This window comes from Manis javanica, chromosome 4, assembly GCF_040802235.1.
Source record: "Manis javanica isolate MJ-LG chromosome 4, MJ_LKY, whole genome shotgun sequence".
NCBI classification, from domain to species: domain Eukaryota; kingdom Metazoa; phylum Chordata; class Mammalia; order Pholidota; family Manidae; genus Manis; species Manis javanica.
In genome coordinates, this window is record NC_133159.1 from 165,491,086 (window position 1) to 165,517,190 (window position 26,105).

General features: G+C 42.6%; 1 protein-coding gene across 1 annotated transcript; it reads left to right on the forward strand.

The window, feature by feature from the left end:
* Positions 1 to 373: 373 nt before the first annotated feature.
* LOC140849167 (WASH complex subunit 5-like) lies at positions 374 to 24,635 on the forward strand. The gene is made up of 8 exons (XM_073235685.1): positions 374 to 1,052; positions 1,444 to 1,546; positions 1,635 to 1,714; positions 11,906 to 12,009; positions 12,778 to 12,907; positions 14,335 to 14,429; positions 19,390 to 19,477; positions 24,030 to 24,635. Exons 1-8 carry the CDS (start codon positions 891 to 893, stop codon positions 24,084 to 24,086), a joined length of 819 nt encoding a protein of 272 aa, XP_073091786.1. The 5' UTR covers positions 374 to 890; the 3' UTR covers positions 24,087 to 24,635.
* The last annotated feature ends 1,470 nt before the right edge of the window (positions 24,636 to 26,105 follow it).

Sequence of the window (26,105 nt, forward strand, 5' to 3'; positions counted from 1 at the left end):
TTCAGTAAAATATGTGCTGGTTCCTGGCATTGGGGACCTATCATGTGTGGACCTTATTAAAATTGTAGAGTCTAGGCCTCCACTCTAGACCTACCCAAACTCTCTGGCATCTGATTTTTAACACACTTTATGGTGAGTCAAGATTCTTAGGCCAACATTTGAGAACCATTAAAATGGTGGTTAAGGATATGGTGTTGGAATCAAGCCCACATGCACCTCAGTTATCTCATCTGTAAAATGAGAGTCAAATGCCTTGTAGATCAAAGAGCAATTATGAGGGTGAAAGAGAGCACACAGGAAGGCCGTCGCCCCATACCTGACACAGAAGTGCTTGTTAATTTCATCGGTTGTTATCCTTGTCGTCCAGGCTCCCGAGTCCAGAGTAATCACAGGCTGCTGACCAGACCTGGGAGGAAGGAGGAAACAGCTTTGTCATCACAGTCTCAAACGTTAGGTAGAGCTCGAGGATTCAGAGCTCCTTTCTTATCAAAATGGAAATGACCCAAGGCTCTGGTTATTTAAAGAAATCTAAAGAAAGGCCCCGTGGAGAGACAGCTGGGCTCCAACATCCTCTGGCCTGACAGTCGAAAGTAGCTTTGTCCTCTCAACATGACTCTGGCATCGGATCAGTTCAGTGGAAATGAATTAGTTAAACCAGACATGTAGCACACAGGGCACGAAAAGGTAATTTAACTGAATTCTCCCTTCTTGGCCCATTGGGCATTCACCATGAGATATGCTGAGCACCTCCAGACAAAGATTATTAAACCCAAGTCAGGTAACTGTTGTTCTTCATTTCTGGTGCCCCAGATCCTGTTGTGTCCCACATCCCGTTAGGCTGAGTTCTGAGCTGCAACTGGGCTTTGAGTTTGTTTTTCTTTTGTTTTAGAATGACATGTCACATTGACCAGCTGAACACTTGGTATGATATGAAAACTCATCAAGAAGTGACCAGCAGCTGCCTCTTCTCAGAAATCCAGACCACGCTGGGGACTTTCAGTCTGAATGGATTAGAGAGGCTTCTGTGCTTTATGATTGTCAAAGAATTACAGGTGAGCCTTTTGGCTTTTGCACAGGTTTTCTGCTACCCTGGGAGAGACAAAAGTAGATGAGTTAACTGTTCCTTCATGCTTTCTTATACTGACATCAAGCCCATGAATATAATTCTTATTAGGTAGTGAGAGCTGGGAATAAATAAGAATTTCTTTGGCCAGTGTACTATGGCAAGGGGTAGACTGTTTTTATGAGTTTCATCTTAAGACTCTTTGAAACCAACAACTTCTCCTGGCAGGGGATGTTTCTAATAGGAACCAGAATTTGCTTCTTCCCTGTCATCCTATTTGTAGAGTTGTGTCATTTAGACCAGTCTGTGTTCTACATAGCAGTTTAGATAACTGAAGTATTTATTCATTTTATTCATTACGTTTTATTTTCTTGTTCTAGAATTTCCTCAGTATGTTTCAGAAAATCATCCTAAGAGACAGAACTGTGCAGGATACTTTAAAAGCCCTCATGACTGCTGTCATCCCCCTAAAAAGCATTGTAGGTAAGTGTTCTGAAACTAGCCCGAGGTAGAGAGAACACTGTGGCCTTTCCCAATTTACTAAATAGAAAACTGTATTTTACCCTTTCAGCAAATTCAAATAAAATTTATTTTTCTGCCATTGCCAAAACACAGAAGATCTGGACATCTTATCTTGAGGCTATAATGAAGGTATGTTGTGGGAGAGGGTGATCATCAATACTCTATTTTTTAATAATTATTTCCTTATAACTTTGTTGCTCAAAGAAAGCCACTCTTTGTTTTGTCATCAAACCAAAAATACAATATTTCAGTTTCTCATTATTTCCAAATTGATTTTTCTTTAGCTTCCTTTCTGGGGCCATTTTTGATTATGCTTTTCATTGGCCTAGTGTTTTTCTTTCACTAAAGAAAACTTCTTAAAATGCCTCTTGGCAAAAGATGCTTTCATACAAAGAAGTAGAATCCTCCCTTAGTGATCCTCCATCCTTACATTCATGTAATAAACTGCTCTGTGAGCTTTCAGCCCTAGGATGCTCTGAGGAGCGGTTAGAGTACAACATTTGTCTTCCTCCCCTCTTGCACCTGCAGATATTAGAAAGACAGGTTCTTTGGACATAAATTATCCTTCACTGTGAATAGAGCACTATGTGTCTTTGGGAGTGAGTGAAAAAGTGCAATGAGGAGATTAATTTGTTGGATGGAAATCCCAGTCACTTTAGAACCCGCTCATCTCCTCTCTTGCCTTTACACCCTGCATTGGCTCCTGGGGACTGTCTTCTAGATACAGGGGTTATTAAAAATGTGCGTCTTTCCAAGACATTCAATAAGCTTTGTTGAACACCTGCTGTGTACAAAGCATTGTCAGTTGGTGTGAGACACAGAGTTAAAGGAAATGTTAACTGTCTCCTCAGAAAGGCTCCTTACAATCTGATAAGAAAGAGTAGACTTCCTGGTAGAAAGCTGATTCTTGGTTACAAGTATCACATACCATGGAAGAGTCTGGGCTGCAATGGGGATTTGGAGAAGTTCCGTTCTCCTATTCCCAATTAAATGTGTCACTCATTAGGACAGTACTCATTGGTGCCTCAGCCAAATTTACAATGTATTTCCTATAATTTTAGTGAGTTTGGGGGCTTTATTTCAATTTGGAAACATGAATGGAATAGGTAACACAAGGAGCCTTTGGCCCTGCCCGATGTCTGGATCTTGTCATATATGCCTGGCATTCCCTTAGCCAGGTGATTTTCAGAGATTGAGAGCTTCGCAGGCCAGCTTTCTAACTGCTGGGGAACCATTAGGGGAAGATTGAACAGTTGCCTGAAGTTGGACGGGCCTGAGTCTCACCTCTCTAGGAGGCTGAAGTTGACGTCAGGGGTGCTTTGAGGAGGCGTGGGGTTTCCCAGTGGCTGTTACAGGCCTCCCTTAGTTGTAATTGCTGGTAATTCAGTAGTAGCCAAGCATTGGGTCTAAGTCAATTGTTTTTACATGAAACCCCAGGGACAAATTTGTCTTGAATTAGGGCCCTTGTAATCACCAAACCAGTGCTAATGGCCTGGAACAGCAATGGAAATAATTCTGCATTATTAAACAGTGACAGTAGCCACATGGAGTTACTGAGCACTGAAAACTGAGTTTGCGGGCATGAGGAAGTGAATTTTATATTTATTTCACTTTAATCAGTTTAAATCTAAGTGGCCATTCGTGGCTAAGTGGCTGCTGTATTGGTCAGTCAGACTCTAGAGAAAACATGGAGAAAGCAATCGAAACATCTCTAAATGGGCAAACAAGTAGGTAGAGTGAGATTATCACCTCCAGGCTCCTTAGCCACTCCAGAATCTTTTTAAAGGCTTGTGGTAAAGAAGCCTTAAAAAGAAAATCTTGGCCACCAAGGTTCAACATGCTTTAAATAAGAACAAGGTACATTAAAGTGCCTTTGTTTCTGCTTCCGTTTCTAGACTGGTATCTTCAAGAGAATTCTTGACCCAGAGTATCTAGAATTAAGCAAGGAGTTATATGGGCAGATACAAGTTCAGAGGAACATTTTTGAATGGTCTAAGAGAACCCACTATTTTCTTGGCCTTGCCCTATTCCAGTATTTAAATAGTGTTTTTCTATTAATAAAAGGTTTCTTACTTAGAAATAGCATTCTTTGGATTGAGTTTTATTTTCTTCACATAAGTAGAATAATAGTCTAGTAAAAATGGTAATCAAAGGTCCTTTGAGGCCATTTAACACTTATAAATGTTACGCTAAATTTATCCAAATACCTTTTCTTTGCTCTTAGAGAAGGCCACTTTTTTTAATTGAAGTATTATTGGTATACAATCTTATTGGTTTCGTATACAACACAGTGGTTCAACAATTACCCGTATTATTAAATCCTCACCCCCTCCAGTGCAGTTCCTATCTGTCAGCATAGGAAGATGTTATAGGATCAGTGACTATATTCTTGCTGTGCTACGTGCTACTCTCCCTGTGATCAACTTATTTGATGATTGAGAATTTTTGTAAGGCCACTCTTTTCTTCCTTTTTTTTTTGATCTGCTCCCAACAACTCACAGGAAATGTGTTCATTTCTACCTCATTGTTACTGACATTATCAAACAGCCTTGCCTCCTATTCCTCTTCTCCCCCTTGCTGACCTTTTAGGGGTAGCTTGCCTGGAATAGAAAAGGTGAAATTTACTGGCATAAAAACTTAGAGTATACTAATGGCTTTATGATGCCAACAAATTCAGCTGGCTTCAATCATATCTCCAAAGTTTATGCTCATTACTACCTGGAAATTATGGTGGCTGAGCCATCAGAGTCACATCACTGTCACAAGTCTGTTTTCTTCATAGTTTGAGAATTATATTTTGTTACAGTTGGCTCCCACTATTATGTATGTTTCATTTTGTATATTTAAAAGAATTACTCTAAGACAGTCTCCACCAGACAGGCTTTGAAAGGAAAGGAGTGACACATAGCAGCGATTCACCGGAGAGTTCCGCTTTATTAGGGAAAGGTGCTGGGTTATACAGGAGGGGGCATGAATTGATTGAGGTGTCACTTCTACGGGGCCAGTGGCTGTTGGCTAGGTGCTGGGATTGGGAGGGGGGCGAGAGGTGATTGGGCTTCAGGTGGCGCCGGCGGGAACTGAGGACCCCGAAGAGAAGCTGGAAGTTTGCCATCTTACTGGTGGGGACCCTTCATTCCCCTTTCTCCTCTATGGGTTTGTGGACGTTGCTTTCTCTCTGGCTGCTTCTTGCTGAACAGGGGTGGAGAAGGGAGTGAGGGCTTGAGGATTGGGAGGAAAGGGTTGTTAGGACTTCCCACAGTAAGGATGAGTAGATGTGGACTTCTTCAGGTTTGGAAATCAATGAAGGTTCCTTGTAACCATAGGTTGGCTAAGAGGATATGGGTGTCAGGAGCCAGGTGTCTGCGGCTATTGTTTCCAGGAACAGTTTCCAGTGGAGAGAGGGGTCCATCTCAGCGTGTGGTGAGGAGGTCACGTGAGGGTGAGGGATCTTCTGTGGCTAGAAGCTGGTAGTTCCTGAGTAAAAGCTGGTTGAAAGCTTGATTAGAGATTTTTCTGACTTGGGATTTGATGAACTTTATTATACAGGGTAAGAAGAGACAGGCGAGAAGAATGATTATTATGGGGCCTGCAATGGGCCAGAGCCAGGTGAGGAGGGGGTTTGTTAGTATTGAAGAGAATGGGTTGGAGTTGGAAGCAGAGTGGAGACTGGAGGCAAGGTCAGTGAGTTTGGTGATGTCAGTTTCTACAATGCCGGATTCGTTGATATAATAGCAGCACTCTTCCCGGAGGAAGACACAGGTGCCGCCTTTCTCAGCTGTAAGTAGATCTAGGGCCCGCCGGTTTTGAAGGGTAACTTTAGCTAGCGAAGTGACCTGTCTTTGGAGAGAGGCTAGGGAATAGGCAGTGGATGTCAGGGCTCCCTCAAGTTTGGCGTCGAGATCTCTAACTGCCCATAGAGAGTGACCCAAGGCTTCTCCCGAAAACCCTGCCCCAATGGCTGAGGTGATCAAAGAGCTACTGACCATGATGGGAAGGAAAGCAGCTCTTTTTGTGCGAGAGGGCAAGGGAGGTTGGAGCTCAAGAAATTCTGCCATGCTGTAAAGTGTAAGCTGTGGGATTAGGGTGACAAGAATGCAGGGTGTATCGGAGTTGAGAGGCAGTGAGTTGAAAAGACTGCCATTACACCAAAAGAAGTGTCCCGGTTTCATAAAAGTCTTAGAGCCGGAGGTAGGGGTGTAGATAGAGAGGCAGTGAAGTGCACTGGAGGGGGGGTGGAGTTGGGCCTACACAGTGGTGGATGGTGAGATTATCTGCGTATTCTGGTTCCCATAGGGGTATGTCTGCCAGGGGGCAGAGGGGTTGTCTTTCTGCATGGAAGGAGTAGTTGGAAATATTAAGGGGCACGGCGGCCAGCAGTGGGCGCTGTAGTGATGCGCACAAGAAACAACTGGCTGTGTTAAGGGTATGGTTGAGAAAGATGGTGGTGTCTTGAATGAACTGTAATGAAGAGTAGGAGAAATGGGAAGAGGGGTGGGGATAAGAAGATGAAGAGGCGCCGTCAAGAGTTTGGATAATGACTTTTTCGGAATGTCTGCTATCTGATGCAACTTGAGAGATCTGGGAATGAGAGGGAACATACTTTTGAGAGATATGAAGGGTACCGTGGGGGGTCGAGGACCCCCCCCCCCCCATAGTAAACTGAGGCTGTGACTCTGGCAGCTCATCAAGAGTCCCAGGGATCTGGGATTGATAAGGAGAATGAGCCGTTGGGATATTTCATGAAACGGTTGGAGGAGTAATACTGTGGGTACTGGAAGTTACTCATGTAGTGAATGGCACAAGACCAGTAGGGACATCTCCTGTAGGTGTCTGGCCATCGCCTGCAATAGGCTTGTTTTTGGCTATAGAGGAAGCAGAGGTAGGGAGAATAAGGGTAGCTGCTAGTGAACACTTGGGTGGAGGGAGGAAAGTGGAGGTATAAAGGCTCAGAGCAGCTTTTCAGAGGGCAGTCTGGTGTGGCAATGAGGGCAGTAACTTTTGTTTGATGCTGTGTGTAAGTCTGTCTGACTTTGAATCGCCATACAAAGGAGGCTGGGGTGGCGGGGAAGACAATAAGAATGAGGAAAAAGCGAGAGAGCAGTAAAGGGGGAAAAAGTCATGATTCGGGTATGGATGGCAAAGGGGGTGAACGGGATTTTGGAGGAAAGAGGACAGTAAGGTGAGGAGTCTGGAGGGAGGGAGAGTCTGTAAACTTTTGTAGGTTAAGAGATCTTTTAGGTGATGTGGGGACAGAATGGTAAGGGGTGCCTTGAATGTCAGTTTATGAGCTTTTTTCTGCAAGAGCTGTCTAGCGGCTAATGCTCGTAGGCAGGGGGCCCATCCCTGAACTGTGGGGTCTAATTGCTTGGAGAGATAAGCTACTGGGGCAAAGGATGGGCCATAATATTGGCTTAGGAGTCCTAGAGCTTGACTGGACCTCTCATGAATGTATAATGAGAAGGGCTTCGACAAATCAGGAAGATGGAGAGCTGGGGCTTCCACAAGGGCTTGACGGAGCTTAATGAAGGAGTGTCGGGGTGAGGAGGATAATGGTTTTTTAGGGGGGCTCTTGTTGAGGTCGTATAGGGGTCTTGCCAACAGGGAGCAGGGAGAAGTTAGGGATCTATGCTCTAAAATATCTAGCTAGGCTTAGAAAGGAAAGAATTTCTGTCTTGGTTTTGGGAATGGGCAGGTCAGAGAGGAGCTATTTTCTGTCTAAGGTAATGGACTTTCTTTGTTGAGATAGAAGGAATCTGAGGTAAGTGACAGAAGGGGAAGAGATTTGAGCTTTGACGGGGGATACTCGGTAACTTCTGGAAGCTAGAAGGTTAAGTAGGGAGGCAGTGTCAAGTTGAGACTGTTCCCACGAGAGACTGCAGAGTAGAAGATTGTCTATGTATTATAAGGTGGACTTGGAGTGATCATGATGAAACTGTTTGAGGTCCTGAGCTAGGACCTGTCTAAAAATATGGGGACTATCTCGGAAGCTTTGTGGCAAAACTGTCTAAGTGAGTTGTTTAGAATGTCTTGTGTATGGGTCCGTCCAGGTGAAGATGAAAAAATCATGGGAGCAGGGGTCTAGAGGAATAGAAAAATGGGTCTTTGAGATCTGGGACTGAGAAGTGGGATGCTGAGGCAGGGATCTGCGATAAAAGGCTGTATGGATTTGGAACTAAGGGATGGATAGGGACAACGGCCATGTTGATGAGGTGAAGGTCTTGGACAAGGCGGAAAGATCCGTTGGTTTTTTTAACAGCTAATATGGGGGTATTAAATGGGGAGTGAGTGGGTCTGAGGTAATTTATGTTTAAGAGATCTTGAATGATGGGTTGGAGGCCTATGAGGGCTGAAGTGGTTAGGGGGTATTGGGCCTGACAGATATACTGAGAGGGGTCACATAATTTGATAGAGGCAGGGGGACATAGGGCCACAGAGGGGCTTGTAATGTCCCAAACTTTGGGATTTACAGGGTGTTTGAGGGCGGAACCGGAGCTTTCATTGGGTAGAGGGGGGTTGTCGGCTATGAGGGCCATCAGAAAGGGAGTACTGGAGGCTGTGGGAGTGGATATAGTTATGGAAACGTGGAGGAGGGAAAGGTTGTCTCGTCCTAGTAAAGGGATGGGACACTGGGGCATAACTAGGAAGGAGTGGGAGAAAGGTATGGGACTGTCTAGGATTGTGCATAAAAGGGGGGGAGGTTTAATGGGAAAATCTGTTTACTTCCTACCCCGACTATAGGAGTAATGGCTGGCATGGTAGGGCTCCGGTATTCTCACAAGACTGAGAAGGTGGCTCCTGTATCTAGGAGGAAGGAGATGGGGCGACCATCTACTGTTAAAGTAACCCTGGGCTCTTGTTTGGTGATGGAAATGGTCGGGCGAGAAGCCCCCGGGCCCCGTCAATCTTTTTCTGCCAGTCCCAGTACGGCGGGCTTAGGATGGGGGTTGTTCGTCCAGCCTCCCCTTTGGGTGGTTGGGCAATCAGACCCCCCAGTGGCCCTTTTTGTGGCATCTGGGGCATGGGGTGGTAGGAGATCTGGGGGAGGGGCACGCCCTTGACCAATGTCCCTCTTTTCCGCACTTGAAACAAGCTCCTGGGGGGGGCTTGTCTGGAGAGGGGAGCCCAGGTTGTGGTTTTATCAGCTGGGCCAACATCTGGAAATTGGCCTGATCAGCCTTTTGTTTACCGCGTTCTTTCTCCTCCTTCCGGTTATGGAAGACTTTAAAGGCTACTGTTAGGATCTCAGTCTGTGGGGTAGTGGGGCCCTGTTCTCACTTTTTGAGTTTAGCTTTAATGTCGGGGTAGCTTTGAGCTAGGAAGTATGTCATAAGGACATGTCTTCCTTTAGGTGTTTCTGGGTCTAGGCTGGTATGCTGTAATAGGGCTTGAGTGAGTCTAAGAACTCGGAGGGGGTTTCATCTCTCTTTTGAATTGTCTTGGAGCTTTTGAAAATTGACTACTTTACGAGCTGCCTTTTTCAGACCTGCTATTAAGCAGGAGGCAAAAATATCTCGAGAGCGGAGACTTACGGCGGTGTTATAATTCTAGTGTAGGTCTTGTTCGGGGACAGCAGTGGGGCTAGGGGGATAGGTGGGGTCAGTCCTGTGGGTTTCGGTAGCGTGCGTTTGGGCGAAGTCCTAAACTCATCTATGCTCTTCAGGGAGAAGAGTATTGGCCAGGAGCATGAAAATGTCATGATGCGTGAGGCTGTAAGACTGGAGGGTCCATTGAAACTCCCTGATGTATGTCGTGGGCTTAGTGGAAAAGGAACTTAGGCATTTCTCTAGTTGGGCTAAATCTCTTAAATGCCTTTGGATCCTGCTACCTCCAGGAGGGGGGCGATAATTTTGGCAGGCTCTCGGGACCAAGTCTGAGGGGGACTGAAGGGTTCTGGCTCAGTCTGTGGGGGAGTGACGTGGTCTAGCTGCGCCTATTCAAGCAGGTCCTGAAGTGTGGAAGGGGGGCAAAGAAAATAAAGAAAGATAGAATCAGACCCACGTGTTGCCAGCCTGCAGCCCAGCTGCTTGCCTCTGTTGCTTTAGTTGGGCTTGAACTCATGACTCTGAGGTTAAGAGTCCCATGCTCTACTAATTGAGCTACAGCAGGGCTTCAGTTAATTATTTATGGAATGTGTTGTTTTCTATTTCTGCCACATTGGCAAGTGGGGGAAGGGCATAGCTAGAAGCAGGGGCGGTGTTTCTACACATCTTCAAGGTCTCCCTATTTTCAGAGTGAGGAGTCTTGGCAAGATATGTTTTTGTGGACAGATAACTTCTAAGGACTGCACCGGTTGTTCTCTAGCTTGTGCTTTCCCATGCTGCGTTCAGACATGGGGGGAGGTGCTTTCCCATTCTCCCTACAAACATGTGAGAAGACAAAGGCGGTCCCTAACAGGGGAGAAACAGGTGATGAGGGCAAAGACGGAGGAGGCCCTTGGGACCTAGTTAAAGGGGGGGCTGAAAGGCTCAGGCTTAATCTGCGGGGGACGAAGGCGGAGGAGGTGAGATGGGGGAGGAGATGGTGGGGGAGGAAGGGAGAAGGGCTGTTGTAGGAGAAGAAGGGGAAGGGAGTGAACAGGAGGCTTCTGCGGGGGCAGCGGCTTGCAGGCTAGGAGAACTTGGGAGGGGGCTGGGGGAGGAGGAGGCGGAAAGCTTCGATATAGGGAATCTCCTTCCATTTTTTCAGGCGGTGGCAGTAGTTAAAAAGATCGCGAGTGATGTTAGGATCAAGAGTTCCCCCTGCGGGCCATTGGTTGTTATTGTCTAGGGGGTATATGTCGGCCAATCTTGGGAGCAATATTTACGGAGAAGTTTTGGTTTTATATCAGGCGTCAGGGAGAGGGTAGCCAGATGCTTAAGCAGGCATTCAAGAGGTGAACTTTCAGGGAGGGATGAGGAGGCTCCCATGGCTAAAGGACAGAGAAGGAGACAAACAGGGGAAGATGAACGGAGATCCTCGGACTGGAAGCAGACCGCAAGGAGACAAAGGGCGTCCCCGATGATCTTTGGTGGTCTGCAGAAACTCATATATGAGTCGGAATTTCTTAGGAAGTGTGGGTCGTCACCCAGACTTCCCTAAGAAGGCAGAGTGCCAGAGTCACGAGGTACCTAGCACTAGGCATTTTCGGCGGACGGAGCAGAAGGAGGAGGGTGGGAAAAGGGAGCGTTCTCATCCACAAAGGAGTCACCTCATTTATGGCTGTTGGAGAGGGGGTGCCTGAGAGTCGGCCGCAGCCATGAAGGCCTGAGGCGGGGAGCGTTGCCTCCTCATCCCCGAGCGTCAGGGCCTTGCCGGACGATCACGGTCAATGGCACTGCGATAGCTCGGAGAAGAGTGGCCCACTCCGGGGGGAAAACTTACCTAAAGGCCAGAGAGGAGTGGTGAGTGTGATGAGCCAGCGCCGGAAAAAGAGGATGAGGGCAAGCTGCTTCTGGTGTCGGGGGGAAGATGGGGCCCAGTTGGGGTGTCCCGTCTCCCGGGTTTCGGCACCAATGAAAGGAAAGGAGCGACACATAGCAGCAATTCACCGGAGAGTTCTGCTTTGTTAGGGAAAGGTGCTGGGTTATATAGGAAGGGGCATGAATTGATTGAGGTGTCACTTCTATGGGGCTGGTGGCTGTTGGCTAGGTGCTGGGATTGGGAGGGGGGCGAGAAGTGATTGGGCTTCAGGTGGCGCCGGCGGGAACTGAGGACCCCCGAAGAGAAGCTGGAAGTTTGCCATCTTACTGGTGGGGACCCTTCAGGCTTCACCAGGTTTCCAAAGAGGTTCAAGGTCAAAAAAAGAAAAATGGGTGAAGAACCCCTAGATTAAGGGTTATCATTAAAAGGCCTTCTTGGAAGATTTCATGTAGACTATTTTATAACCCAGATTATTACATGATCTGTAATCCTGAGTGATTTTAGAATATTAGAGTAAAATGGCAACCTTAGGACTTAAAGAAAATTCAGTTTAGGACAAAGCAAGTGGGACTTCTCATTAGCAGCTACTAAATTTGGACAACTTATTCCAAAAGATCAAGAGTTTCAAAACAGACATCTTTAGTACATGAACAGCTGAACATTAGTGGACCCACTTTGTAAAATATTTGATTTTGGGGAATATCTTGAGGTTGGCCGGAGTCTGTCCAGACGTGCCTTGAAGGGTCTCTTGGGCTCCAACAGGGATGATGCTTGTCTTAGCCCTGGATCCAGTCCAGGAAATCCTTAAATTTCTCTGCAGTGTTGTAATCCTTCCAATAGAAATGATCATTTTGTGTCTGCCTCCTACAATCACTTTGAAATGCTTATGTTCTCCATGTTCTTTCTCTTGCTAATTTGTAGGTTGGGCAGATGCAGATTCTGAGACAACAGATTGCCAATGAATTAAATTATTCTTGTCAGTTTGGCTCCAAACATCTGGCAGCTGCTCTGGAGAATCTCATTAAGTAAGTGCTAGTGTTTGAAATGGTCATCTGTGGGCCTGGATTGTTATCATAAATGGCACCCCAGTTTCTTTAATACCTACTCTTTTACATTCTTTTTGAGTAAGAAGTCTTTCTGAATTTATAGGCTTCCTTCCCAAGAATTACCAAATTGGTCTTTAAAAGACTCCTTCCTCAGTATTGTCCCTTGGTGCCTCTCTCTCCTTCCCTCCACCCCACGCTGCTGATGTATTCATTTATTCAGCCAATATATTGATCACTTAATACACACCAGACACCGTGCAGAGAGTTGCACTGACTGAGAGAGCAATTATTACCCATTTCCGTAGGACAGTCACTAGCCATCCAGAGGGCAGTTAGAGGTGTGTTAATTACCTGGAGTGGTTGGGCATGCAGCCTGTGCCTCACCAGCAATTGCTCTCATTTCAAGCCTTCTCCTTAAATAGTCTGTGCTTCTCGGCACAGGACAAAGTCAGTGTAAGCAAGTCAGTGCTTTTGACAAGCTAGGTATTGAAAACAGTAAGTCAATTCATAAAAATTTGAATGGTGAAAGCACTTGATTTAACTCCAAAAGACAAAGTAATTCTGGATCAGACTTTCCACTTAAAGCCAATCACAGGTACAGAAATTGAAAATTAGAAGGATCAAGCCCTCATTTTACCGATGAGGAAACTGAGGCCCTGAAAGATTCTTTCATAGCCTGTGGTAACTGCTGTCTGAATTCAGTTACTCTCTAATGCTTATCACTCTTGTTTTTTCTCCTTCGTTTAGGGCTCTCCTAGCGGACATCGAAGCCCACTATCAGGACCCTTCACTGCCTTACCCCAAAGAAAATAACACACTCTTATACGAGATCACAGCCTATCTGGAGGCAGCTGGCATTCACAACCCACTGAATAAGGTTCATAATTAAAATACATAATGGTGTGGTGGGGAACCGTGTGGCACAGAAGGTGATTTGGCCCAGGTACATGAGACACTGGGAGAACCTGGGTCCCAGTCCCGGTCCCAGAGGCTCCATTCTCCCAAGTCCCCCCTTGCTGAGTTCCAGTTTCCCTGGTGGAATATGAGGGTGATCTTACCTTCCCTGTGTGATTCAGAGCTGGGAGAATCAAGTGATACAATGTTCAAGCTCCCTAAAAAGGAAAAGGCACTGTATCTGTAAGAAATTAGTTTTAGGTTTGTCTGGCATTTGGTGTTTGAACTGCAACTGAATGGTGGCCGTGATCCTTCTTGCCCAAAAATGCTTCCACTGGTGACTGGCAGCAGTCATAATCATAATCTGGGGCTAAATACTCTTTTCTGCAATTCTGATCTCCACAAACCTCTGAGAGCAGAAAGATTTTTCACAACTTGGTGTTAGGTCTCATTTGGTGGCAAAACTTGTCATGACATAAGACTCTTTGTACTTCTGTGAATATTCGTGTTTTAATGCAGCAGTACTGGTGACTTTGATTATAGGGTGAGACCCTGGGCCCTCTTTCCCTTTTCACGAACTAGGAAAAGTGAAGTTCTGAAATCTCTGCCATCCCCTGGGTTTTGGGTGAAGGATTATGAGCCTGTGTAGCAGCTGACGTTATTCTGAGGGCTTATTACATGCCAAGCACTGTGCTAGCCCTGACCGTGGGTGATTCCACCTGAGCTCACAGCAGCCGCGTCAGATGTGCCACTGTCGGGTTGGCCCGGAGGCTGGGAGGCTGGCGACTCCCCCGGGCTCCACACTAGCAAGCCTTGGAGCCCGGCCGTCACCCTGGACCCGGACCGGTGTCCACACCGGAATGCCCTCCTGCCTCCCAGGGAATTGGGGCTGGCTGGGTAGACCCTGACTGCCGCGGGAACCGGGCAGGAAGCTGCTCTGTGACATTGCCCAGGGGTCAGCAAACAGCGCCCGAGACGTCACCCGCTTTTCATGACGGACTCCTGCTCACTACTCTGTGGACTGCCGCTCCTCCTTTCTGCCTCTGCCCTCCCCTCACTTTGCCTTGACTGTGGCATCTGGCTTTCCCCCCCTTGCTCATCACCCTTTGTCCCCATCCCATTGTTATAATCATAATCATAATCTGATTATGAGGATTAAGAGGATTCAGAGGGAAAGTAACTGCTAATCTCTAAGCAAAGTTGTTCCCTTCCCAGAAGGGTTCATTATTTTATAGGTATTTATGTTTGGGAGGTCAGTGATGTTACACAAAACTCAGAAGTCAGTAAGTCAATGGAACCATTCTAGTCTTAGGTAGTGTGAAGAGTAAACTGAAATAAAATAGAAGCTTTCCACTTGAAAATGTGTTCTGCAGTATTGTGCAATAACTTTTCTTACCTTTGTCTTTTTAGATATACATAACAACAAAGCGCTTACCCTATTTCCCAGTTGTCAACTTTGTTTTTGATCTCCCAGTTGCCAAAACTTCAGTACAACAAAAACCTAGGTACTGTATGACATTTATTCTTTTCTGTATTGAATTTATTCTATCCAATAAGTAATAACAGGTTAATAATCTAACCAAACAACTCTTGTATAGAGTGCTATTCACATATGAGATCTTTGTATAGAGTGCTATTCACATATGCATTTAGTTAAATGCATGTTTATAAAATCCATGTCTTTGGGCCTCTGAAACATGTATCCCTTCATGAAATGTAGATAGTGGATTTAATAGCAACAACGTATAATCCACCTTTAATTTCCAACAGATTAATTATCCAACTTGTAAAATGTGTGGAAACTTTGCTTCTCTCCTTTCTTTAATGTATGAACAGCTGATTTTATATAAAAGAAACTTCTTTTGGTTAATATCTTATCCACTTAACAAGTGTCATGTGCCTACGGTGAATATGGAACTGTGGTGTGAAGAGTAACAGTACAGCAACAATACAGGAGTGAACACTAAGACAGGAATATCTAGGACTTTAAGATACATCTGATTACATGCGAAAATAATACGAACAGCAGATAACAAGACTTCCAGTGTATTTCTGTCCAGGAATATAACCCTAATTGTTTTGTCATTAATCAGTTTATCCTGAACTCTTTTATAATCACTTTTCTAATAGATTCCCAAGTACTTCCCCATCTCCAAACTTTTTATCTGAGTTTTAAAAAACCCACTGTAGAGTGTAATTTAGCTTAAAAGCATTATAAGAGGTTTCCTGTAAATGTAACCATGTAATTTTTTTTTGAAGTATAGTTGACATAATATTATAATAGTTTCAGATGTACAACACAGTAATCCCAAATTTATTACATTACAAAATGCTCACCACTGTCAGGGTAGTTACGTGACACCCATCTGTCACCATACCAAGTCATTACAGTATTACTGACTGATTCCCCGTGCTGTGCCTTCATCCCCGTGATTTATTTATTCTATAACTGGAAGTTTGTTCCTTTTGATCCCTTCATCTTCACCCTCCTGGCAACCACCAGTTCGTTCTCTGTATTTATCTGGGTTTTTGTTTGTTAGTTTTGTTGTATCCATGTTATTTTTTCAATCAGCAATTTCAAAGTGTATTTCTTCCTTGAAGTATTTCCCTTGCTATTTCATAAACCTTTTAAGGATAAAGATGTAGAGTCTCTGTAAGGTTCTTACTCTCTCATATGAAAATGTTTCTTGAAAAAATAGCTCTCATAGCAACCCCTGTTGGTGCTACAGAATGCAAAGCCCAGGACTTGCTGTAGGAGGGAGGGAACAAATGTGTGTTTGGATTCTGGATTCACCACTTAATCACCTATGTGACTTTGGCCAAGTTCCTGAACCTCTCAGGCTGGTCAGATTTTTTAAATGCCTGATACAGTACCTGGTACAGAGCAAGTGCTCAACTGATGCTAAGTCCTGTTCTGTATATTGGTCAAAATCAATGTAAAGAACCATCCCAAGGTGAATTTAAGGTTTCATCTCAAGATTCAGAGAACCATGCTCCCCCTCTGTGGTCCCTGTGTTATTACTACATAAGAATATATGATCCTTTATAATGATGGCTTGTCAGTGCATAAACATACCTTGTTTTTATTAAAGGCTAGTCATTTACTGGTGTCATTCTTAGGTAATATATCTTTCATTGTACATATGGTTAAGATCAGGCATGTCACAGGAAGCATGTCACTATTCCATGGAATTGCCAGATCTTTAAATAAAACAAAGCTTTTAAATGTCTTAGAAATGTATCTGTACCTGACTATAGTTCTTTTCATGGATTAGTCTGCTGTGGTAACTTGAGAATCAGATTAACAGTAGAACTGAGGAAGAAACATCAGCATGTTTGTATACCCTGAACACATGTATTTAACCTTGTGAGCATTACTCTCAAGAATTGCATGCCTTCCTTGGTCTGTCTTAAGAAAGAATCTGTGGTGCTGCATTCATAGAAGTTTTTGTTGTAAACGTAACTATTGCTCTCTACCTGGGAAGGATTATTCCTCAGTGTTCTGAGTACTGGCAATGCAGTGGGCATTAAATAATTCAGAATTTCCAAAACCTATGTTGGGTTAATCAGGATAACTTGTTTTGGCATCCTGATCTAAGTAGAGATCTCCCAGTCATCACAAGAACCCAAATGTAGGATATGGGGGGTCTGTCTGACCAGTTTAACTTTAGAATAAGCTGCCAATCCTTTTTCCAAAGTCGTACCATATTACACACCCATCAGCATTTGTCAATGTCCATCTTTTAATATTTAACCATTCTAATGGGTATATATGGCATCTCATAGTTAATTTGCCTTTCCTTGATGTTGAGTACTTTTTCATGTGCTTTTTGGACTTTATATCTTTCTTGGTTAAGTGTCTGTTCAAGTCTTTCACTTGTTTTAAAATTAGGTTGATTGCTTTTCTCTCACAGTGTCATAGGAATTATATATTATGGATATAAATCCTTTCTTAGATTTATGAATTATGTATTTTTTCTCAAGAACTGTGACTTACCTCTTCATTTTCTTACTGATGACTTTAATGAGCAGAAGTTTTTAATGCTGATGATGTCCAATGTATCCATTTTTTCCTTCACAATTAGTCCTTTCTGTGTCCTAAGAAATCTTTGCTTACCCCAAGGTCCTGAAGATATTCTCCTAGTTTTTTTTCCGGAAGCTTTGTAGTTTTAGCTTTAACATTGAGATCTGTGGTCCATTTCATTACTTTTTATGTACAATGTGAAGTAGGGGTCAAGGCTTATTTTTTCTTCATGGGATATCCAGTTTCAGTGACATTTGTTGAAAAGATATCTTTCTCCATTACATTGTTTGAGTATTGGTGTGTAATGTAACGAATCACACAGAAGTTTCCACATGATACAAAGCTTGTAAGCCTTTAATTCTCCCCTCCTCCTCACCATGTGGCTTTTCTGGGACAGAAAAAAAAATGTATTTACATGAGGCGATGGGTCCTGAGCCTCCTTCTCTTTTACCCTGAAGGGTTAACCCAGCTAAGTAGATTTTCCTGTTGTGTTACATATTCAAAATGTCGAAGATTACCACTTGGTCATTTTTGTCAATATAACTTAAAGACACTGCTAATCAGACATGACTTCAGAGGCCATTGAATTTACCTCCCACCAAGGGCATGAACAAGCTGTCAGATGACCCTGGCAGGTGGTCATCCAGTCTCTGCAGGGACGAGGTACTCTCTGCCTCTCCAGACAACACAGAGCACTGGTAGAGTCGTTCTCATTGTTAGAAAGTTCCTGGTTGCAGTGAATGGAAAATTTCATCCCATCTCTGAAAATTTCACACACGGGCCTGTTTGTAGTCTTTGCGGTGAGACGGAATAAATGCCGCCTCCTTCCTCAGCACCACTCGGCGCTCTTCGAGTTGGCTGTAGTTTCTAGAGCTCTCTTTTTAAGATAAGCCCCTCCAGCTGTTCTGCGGTGCAGTGGCTCAGAAGCTGCTCCATATCAGGGGTTCCAGTTTGTTACCAGCCATCTTAAAAGTGTTCTCTCAAACTTGTACCAAAATTCCAAATACAGCCCTCCCCTTAGAGTGGAGGAGTTCCTATCCTCCTTCGTTCTGAGTCCTAGGGAGCAAAGTACAACGAAGGCTGCAGTGCTGAGATCTGATGTCCATTGTATAGGAGTGGCTCTGAATGATTTTGCATCATCTTTAAATCCTGACATCTCTCTCCCATGAGCCTCAGTCAGGCCAGTTCTTCCCCATCTTAATGAATGGATTAAAGATCAAATAAACAGGGAATTTTCTTTTTTTAGGACATATGGTCCAATTTGCTTCAAAGAGTAGATTTTCTTAACAATTGAAGAGCTCAGAAGGAAGGGGAAGTCTCAAAATGAAATTGTAATAATCACGAAAAGGTCAGTTGCAGAGGAAAGCAGTAGGCACCTAAAAATCTGGTGCACCTGCTCGGGACCAGGGAGAGGAGACCAAGGACTCCAGTCCAGGCATATGAGGTGGTCAGAGAGCAGCTCCACACCTGGCCACCCCCAGCCAGTGCTCCCCATCTGTCAAGAGCTGGCAGGTCCTTCATCCTCTGTTTTTCCTTCTGCAAAGGATTTAGTGTGGCCTTAGTCCAGGATGATAGTGGCAGCCCTGAGAGAGGCCGTCGGGGTATAGGAGTAGAGCAGAAGCTCGGGTTCCAATTCAGCTAAGTGAAGGGTCATAAGGCACCTGAGAAGCATGGACACTGCCTCCTTCCCCTCGTCCCAAGAAGAGCAAATATAAATACAGCCGTGGTCACACAATGACAGATGGAGAGCAGTGGAAACTTTTCCAGGTGTTATCACTCGTAAACCCTTTCAAAAGCAAGAAGTTACTAGAGAAATAGATCAGTAATACAGTACCATCTTATGGTACCATTTGCTAACTAGAGAATGCCGATATGTAAATTGGAAATAGTTTTAACAGTTAAAAATTCATTCTGATATAAAGTAAGAGTGTAAACTCCATAAGACTATTGTATACTTTGTGGCATTCCCAGTTCTAGAACAGTGCTTGGCAATACAGTTGTCATACAAATGAATACCTGAGTGGGATCCCGTGTGGAAAATTGCTAGATGCTGATTTTATTTGATACCCTTAAGTATACAGTAATGTGCCAGGCACAATCTCAGACGCTAGACATAGGAAGATGCAGGTTTGACCCAAGCCCTCAAAGAAACCAGCGTACAAGCAACTGAAAGTTTAAGAGGCGTGGAAGAAGATCCTGAGGCTAATGAGAACATGAGAAAAGGCCACCTGCCCAGAGTATCAGGGAGGACTTCACTAGGTTATGTGCTGAAGATGTGCCAGCAAGATAATGACTTGCTATGAAGCAAGAAGTTGGTCTATAGGTTTGTTTCTTCTCTGACCTCATTTAGAAATCCGCCATTGATTTAGTCTGTCAGCATGTTGGCTGAGGGTCCGATATGTGCAAAGCAGTTCATTGATCCGGACTGTTCTTTGTTACAGCCAGAAAATACCCGAGATGCCTGCAGATGTTGTGGGTGCCCTTCTGTTCCTGGAGGATTATGTTCGGTACACAAAACTGCCCAGGAGGGTAAGCAGCAGATAAAGACAGTGTTGATGCCCTTTTTATAAGGCCCTTTGAACTTGCTAGGAGTGAGTCCAGCAGCTCACTCACCTTGGCTGCCTCCGAGCCCCTTGCCGGGGCTCTGCCCCACAGCTCTAAAACTCCCCATCCTCCCTGGTAAGTGCTTTGCAAGGAGACGGTTTAACGCACCTTCCTTGCTCTTCTCCCTCTTTACCCCACCTTCCTCCTGTCAGCAGCTCACCCAGTTCAGGAGTTGGGATGGGCAGTCCAGGAGAGAATTTCTTTAGTGGCAGGGATAGAAAGGTAATTGTGTGGTTGTTTCCTTTCCCCAGTAATGGTTCTCAAGCAAGTTTGATTATTTTCACAGCATGGCGAAAATTATACCATCCATACTACTGTTCCCAAAAATGACAGACTGCTTTTTACCTTCTAAGATATTCTTCCCTTTTCCTTTCTTACTAGTGAGTCTGCTTTGGTAAGTTTTAGCTGAAAGTGGAAAGCTTGATACTAAAATATAAAAGACTTCCAATAGATGCTGAACAGCCATGCCGATTTTTTAAAAATTAGCTTAGGAATTGAACATCTTTGTTTATAACAAAAGCCAAAGATGATGTTTTAAAAATTAACTGCCATGTCATACTTAATAGTGAAATACTAGTGGCATCCTTATTAAACTCAGGACTGTAGTGATCATGCAGCAGTACTGATACTTCAGTGCTACTTTTGTTGCACAGGTTTGTTAAAGAGAGCAGTTGTATATTTTCCTTGGTTCTTGTCCCTGCTGCAACAAAGAATTGAAGGGCAGAGACACAGTAGTGAACCAGAATAAAAGTTTTATTTAAAGTTATGCACTTAAAGAGAGAGAAAGTGCAGGCGACCTCAGAGAGGAGGTTCCCAGAAAGGTTGAAAAGTTTTATTTAGTTATTGTGAGTTTGTTTTGGAGACACAGGGAAGTCCCAGTACAAGATGAGGAAGGGATAGATTAAAGCAAGAGTGTCAGGGAATGACAGAACAGAGTGATAAAAGAAGTTCAGTAAACTGCTGCTCAGCATGGGACCCATCCCCTGCTAACTCCTTAAGCCAGTGCCAGCTGGCATCCAGTGTCCACTTGGATCTGCAGGGTGTGGGAACTGAGTCCCTACCACCCCAGGATTTCGGGAGCTGCAAAGCACTGGATGGAGTGAGATTACATTCTGTGAACTTCCTCAAGGCAAAGAAAGGAGACTTTCTGGCAGGCTACTAAAAAACATGACAGTATAGCTGCAGTTTCATCCGGGTCACCCAGGCCATGGTAATTTGCAAGCCTGGATCTGAGCTCTCAGCAGCCCCTCCCTACTGACCTGAAATAGGACAGAGTGAAGATTTGAGCTTAAATCCAGAGTATTAGAATGAAATAGCAAAGTAACGAAGACACTACTGGAAAAGCGCAGAGACAAAACATTACAATTTGAGCAGTGAGAAGTTTATTTAAGGCAAAAAGATGCACACTTGGAGAAAGGAAAGTGTGGACAACCTCAGAGAAGAGGCGTGCTAAAAGGTTTAAGTTTTATTTAAAGAGAGAAAGTGTGGGTGACCTAGAAAAGGAGGCCTGAAAGGTTGAGAAAAAGTGTGGGTGTCCTCAGAGAGGAGGCATGCTGAAAGGTTGGGGGTTCTCCCTTTTAAGGATTTTTCAGGAATGTGACAAAAGGCTACAGGGTGTAGACTTGTTAAGTGGTCTCAAGATATTTATCTTTGGTGAGAGACATTAAGTTTCTTCTCTTCTATTATCAGTTCTCTAGGTAATTCTGCAAAATTAACACAAGCAGTGTACTGATCCAGTTCTTCCCCAGGATAGCAGGTTCTCTCTGGGACCATATCAATCAAGACAGCCTGCCCTGCCTCCAAGGTGGGCTGAGTTATTGTCTGTTTCCTAAAGAATAAGTTAAGAATCTTATTTCTTAACTTCATGGGTTTTAAAATGCAATCTTAACTTTAAGATGGAATCTTTCCTGTTTTTACTATGCTGTTTATATCTGGGCTTGTTTGCTAAATTAATCATAATGCTTGTCTCCTGCCCAGGTTAAGGATTACTTGATTAGGGGCCAGAGGAGGAAAAAATAGCATATACGTCAAGTTAAATAGTAAGCTAGGCCTTTTAGCAGACTAAAGTAAATCTTACAACGGCATGATCTAATTGACACAATGAAGACATGGGCTGCGCTCAGATACTTTTCTTTACCTGGGAAATATTTGGGCTTTCCAAGTTACTCCCCGCCTTCGGAGCTTCAACTGATTAACTCATTAACTCTGTGAGTCTTTTCTGGCTCTCTAGTTTTAACTGGTTAACTCTTTGAGTCCCTTCTAGTGGGTTTTACTGGCCTTATTCTCCCTCCACCGCACTTATATCTATCCTTCTACCTAATATGTTCAAAACAAATAAGAAATGAAAAATTGTAAATGTATTTGCAAAGAAGACAAATGTGTATTCTTTATCAATGATGTAATTGCCTACCTTGAGTGCCCAACAGAATCATGTGGAAAAGTGCTAACATGAGAGTTTATAAAATAAGCTGAGTACAGGATGTACTAAGTAAATCCACAAATAAGATCCTATTCACAAAATTAACAAGGAAATGATAATAATTAACAAGGATAATCTACAAGAAGTTATTTAAAAACAATTTGAAAAACTTTAGGAAAAAAACAAAACTTTTTAAGTCCATGTTTCTGAATGAGAAGTCAAATATTTGTTCTTCCTAGCTTATAGTTTTATTGTAATTATGATCAAAATCCATTATAAAAATTTTTCATTAATAATCATTAATATTAATAAAATGTTATTTTAAAATACAACATTTTTTAAAACTTCACAGAACTTAGGCTAAAGCAGAATTTTTAAAAAGAAGATATTAAAACTATCAAATATTAAAATATATTATAAAACTACAAAAAACAAAATAGTGTGGTAGTGGTATGAAAGTCAATAGATGGGTTGAAACTAAAATATGTAGCCTAGAAACAAATACCAGTACATAAAATAGTATATAAGGAAAGGTAGCATCTCAAATTAGGGGAGAAAGGGAATATTAGTCAATAGTGCCAGGACAGTTAGTTCAATATGTGGTTAAAAATAAGAGGCAAGTTTGTCTTTTTATATTTTCCATGTATCAAAATAAATTACAGATAGTATAAAAAATGAAAAAAATTAGCAGAAATTTTAGACAAATACTTTCAGCTCTCAGAATTTCCTATATATTCCAAAAGCAGGAAACATAAAGGAAAAGATTTAGAGATTTGATCTCTTATAAATGTCAAATGTAATGAAAGAATTCTGTCAAATGTCTCTTGATTTAATAAAATGGGGGAAAATTACAAAGGGAAAATAACAAAGATCCGTTTCCTTGATTTATAGGATGTTCTTTTAGATCTATAAGGAAAAGATAAGCAATCTAACAGAGAGGAAAAAAATAGGCAAAGGCTATTAACAGGCAGTTATCAGGAAAAGAAATACAAATGGCTGGTAAATTTGTAAAGATGTTCAACCTTATTATATTCAAGGGTCACAATTCAAAATACCTGTGAAATTAGTTTCAACACATCAGATTGATAAAACCTACAATGCTGGGCCCCCAATGTTTAGAAGGGTTTGGAGCAATAGGACTTTTCAGTACTGTCAATGGGAATGTAAATTGCTTATCCTCTGGGGTGTGCAATTTGGCTTATCTATTAAAAAACTTTTGTAATACACTTTCCCAATCTCAGCAATTCCACTGCTAGGAATCTACCTGCTGGGTATAGGTGCAAAAGTTCAAGATATGTTTGCAAGGATGTTCATAAGATTTAGCAGGACACAAGATAATGCAATCCTAATTTTGAGGGTGTGTGTGCATGCAAACATATGTGTATAAATTGAAGGAATTCAAAGCAAAGTAACTATCAATTTTAGATTCTCCAAGGGACAGGGACTAGACTCAATCTCTGTTTTTGCTGAATTTCCTCTAATTAGGTGATACCTTTATAATCAGAAAAAAAAGAAACACTGCTTTTAGAAAAAAAACTATTTTCAGCACTTGGAGATCACCTCGTTCTACACCCCATCCTTCACCCCCCTTTCCCCCAGCGCTTCCCCTAAGAACAGTGAAGGAATGAATGCCTTTAAGGGTCCTCCTCTCTTCCCCCTCTGGCCTGAGTCACTTGCCAGACATGCTATTATGCCTAGGTTATTCATCAATTAACTGTGAGGTGACCTGAGACTAACCTTCGTACTTCCCAGAGGCATGTGTATTCCTAGCCGATCCCAGGGCCTTTACGAGCCAAGGAGCTCACATGTAGAGATAGGTGGAACTGAACAGCATCCCCTCAGATGTCAGCAGTGCCAAGAAATTAAGACACCAGTACGAGGAACACCAGAAACAGAAGGTGGTGGTTCTAAGGAGTGTTCCACCCATGGGAGGCCAGCACTTCCCTGTGATACACCTTGCTCCAAGGTGGTCTTCATCTCTTTAATTTTCATGTGGCAAATGTTGAATTTGTTCTGAATTATGACACCATGAATAATTAAACTATTTTGATTTTTTAGGTTGCTGAAGCACATGTGCCTAATTTCATTTTTGATGAGTTCAGAACAGTCCTTTGAGTTTGATTTCTACTTCTTCAATGAAAAGGATTGTCCTTCTACTACCACTAAAATGAATTCAGAAATGAAAAGAAACTCAATGGCCCATAGAAACTGCATTTTTTCCCTTCATTGTGGGAAACATCAGACATTCTGGGTAAGATGTATCTCACCGCACTAGTTAATATAATTGTTTAAATCATGGTGTTATATACAATTTTTTTTTTTTTTTTTTTTTTTTTTTCAAAGTTTACTTTTTAACTTTATTTTTGATAAATCAGTAATATGAGAGAAATAGAAGGCCAACTTGCTGGTATATTTAAATACAAACTTGTCCCAAATAGACAAAACTAAAGGAATATGAACTAAGTTGAAGCATGTAATCGTATCAATGCTTTCTTAATAAAACAAAATTGACCTTTGTGTTACACAAAAATTTGAGCTCTACTTCATTTGAAGTTTAAAAGTCTATGTTTAATCTCAGTTTACTGATCTTGAGATGACTGGTACTGCTCTCTAAAAATGTAACCTTCACAAAACTGATGCAGCATCAGATTTTAGTTAGAGTTTTCCAGAGACACATCTCACTATCACAGGTGACATTTAGAAACATCATCTGGATATTCAAGATAAAAGTATGTGCAAGAACACTGACCCCAAAGTACAGCATCAAATTATAAAATCTGCAGATGTTGTGCTTATAAAATTCTGTGTTTCACATTTTTGAAACAACTAGAATGGGGTCAATCAAGTATTATTGAAAGTGGTATCCTGGTAACGGACCTTTTTTTTTTTTTTTTTTTTTTTTTTTTTTTTTTTTTTTTTGAGAGGGCATCTCTCATATTTATTGATCAAATGGTTGTTAACAACAATAAAATTCAGTATAGGGGGGTCAATGCTCAATGTACAATCATTAATCCATCTCAAGCCTAATTCTCGTCAGTCTCCAATCTTCTGAAGCATAACGAACAAGTTCTTACATGGTGAACGAATTCTTACAGAGTGAATAAATTCTTACATGGTGAACAGTACAAGGGCAGTCATCACAGAAACTTTCGGTTTTGATCATGCAATATGACCTATAAACCATCAGGTCAAATATGAATATTCATTTGATTTTTGTACTTGATTTATATGTTGATCCCACATTTCTCCTATTATTATTATTATTTTTATTTTTAATAAAATGCTGAAGTGGTAGGTAGATGCAAGATAAAGGTAGAAAACATAGTTTAGTGCTGTAAGAAGGCAAATGTAGATGATCAGATGATCAGGTGTGTGCCTATGGACTAAGTATTAATCCAGGCTAGACAAGGGCAGCAAGACATCCACGGATGCAGAAGATTTCTCTCAAAGCAGGGGGGGTGAGGTTCTGAGCCTCACCTCTGTTGATCCCCAAATTCTCACCTGATGGCCCCCCTGCGACTGTGCCTGTCTTAGGTTGTTCCTCCCTTGAGGAATCTTACCCGTCTCTGGCTAACCAGTCATCTTCCGGGGCCATACAGGGAAATGTAAAGTTGGTAAGTGAGAGAGAAGCCATATTGTTTGCAAAGGTTAGCTTTTTACTTCTTTGCAGATTTATGCCCTGTGGCTTCTATGCCCAGCACTTGTCTCGAGGTATCTTTACCACCTGGAGGAATTATGATACTCGGTAAATTCGATATGAGGCACGAATTCTATTTAAAGTTTGTAATTAGGAAGGAAGAAGAAAAGCTATAGATGTAGCATATGAAGGAAACTTGGGAGGATTGATTATTTCTTTGACATATCTTCTTGTATAGTACCTTAAGTATGTATAGGTTTTAAACTACTAACTAATTTGCACACACATATTGACATAATAGGAATACGGTGACATAAACAAAGCAAATCTATAATTACCAGCCATCTCCAGTGAAGCCAAGAAAACCATTTAGGCACCCTAGGCATTTGTGAAAATTTATGTATGATATGATGGATATTTTCCAACTGTACTTGAACCATCAGACAAATTAAAGCAGCCCATTTCTGGGATCTGTTCACATCCCATATGTTCTTTTA

What these genes read in the sequence shown, in the direction of transcription:
- LOC140849167 (XM_073235685.1), top strand. Translation starts at nt 891, where the DNA reads ATGACATGTCACATTGACCAGCTGAACACTTGGTATGATATGAAAACT. An exon ending in ATCTTGAGGCTATAATGAAG is followed by an intron (nt 1,715 to 11,905) that starts GTATGTTGTGGG and finishes GCTAATTTGTAG; the next exon opens with GTTGGGCAGATGCAGATTCT. An exon ending in GCTCTGGAGAATCTCATTAA is followed by an intron (nt 12,010 to 12,777) that starts GTAAGTGCTAGT and finishes TCCTTCGTTTAG; the next exon opens with GGCTCTCCTAGCGGACATCG.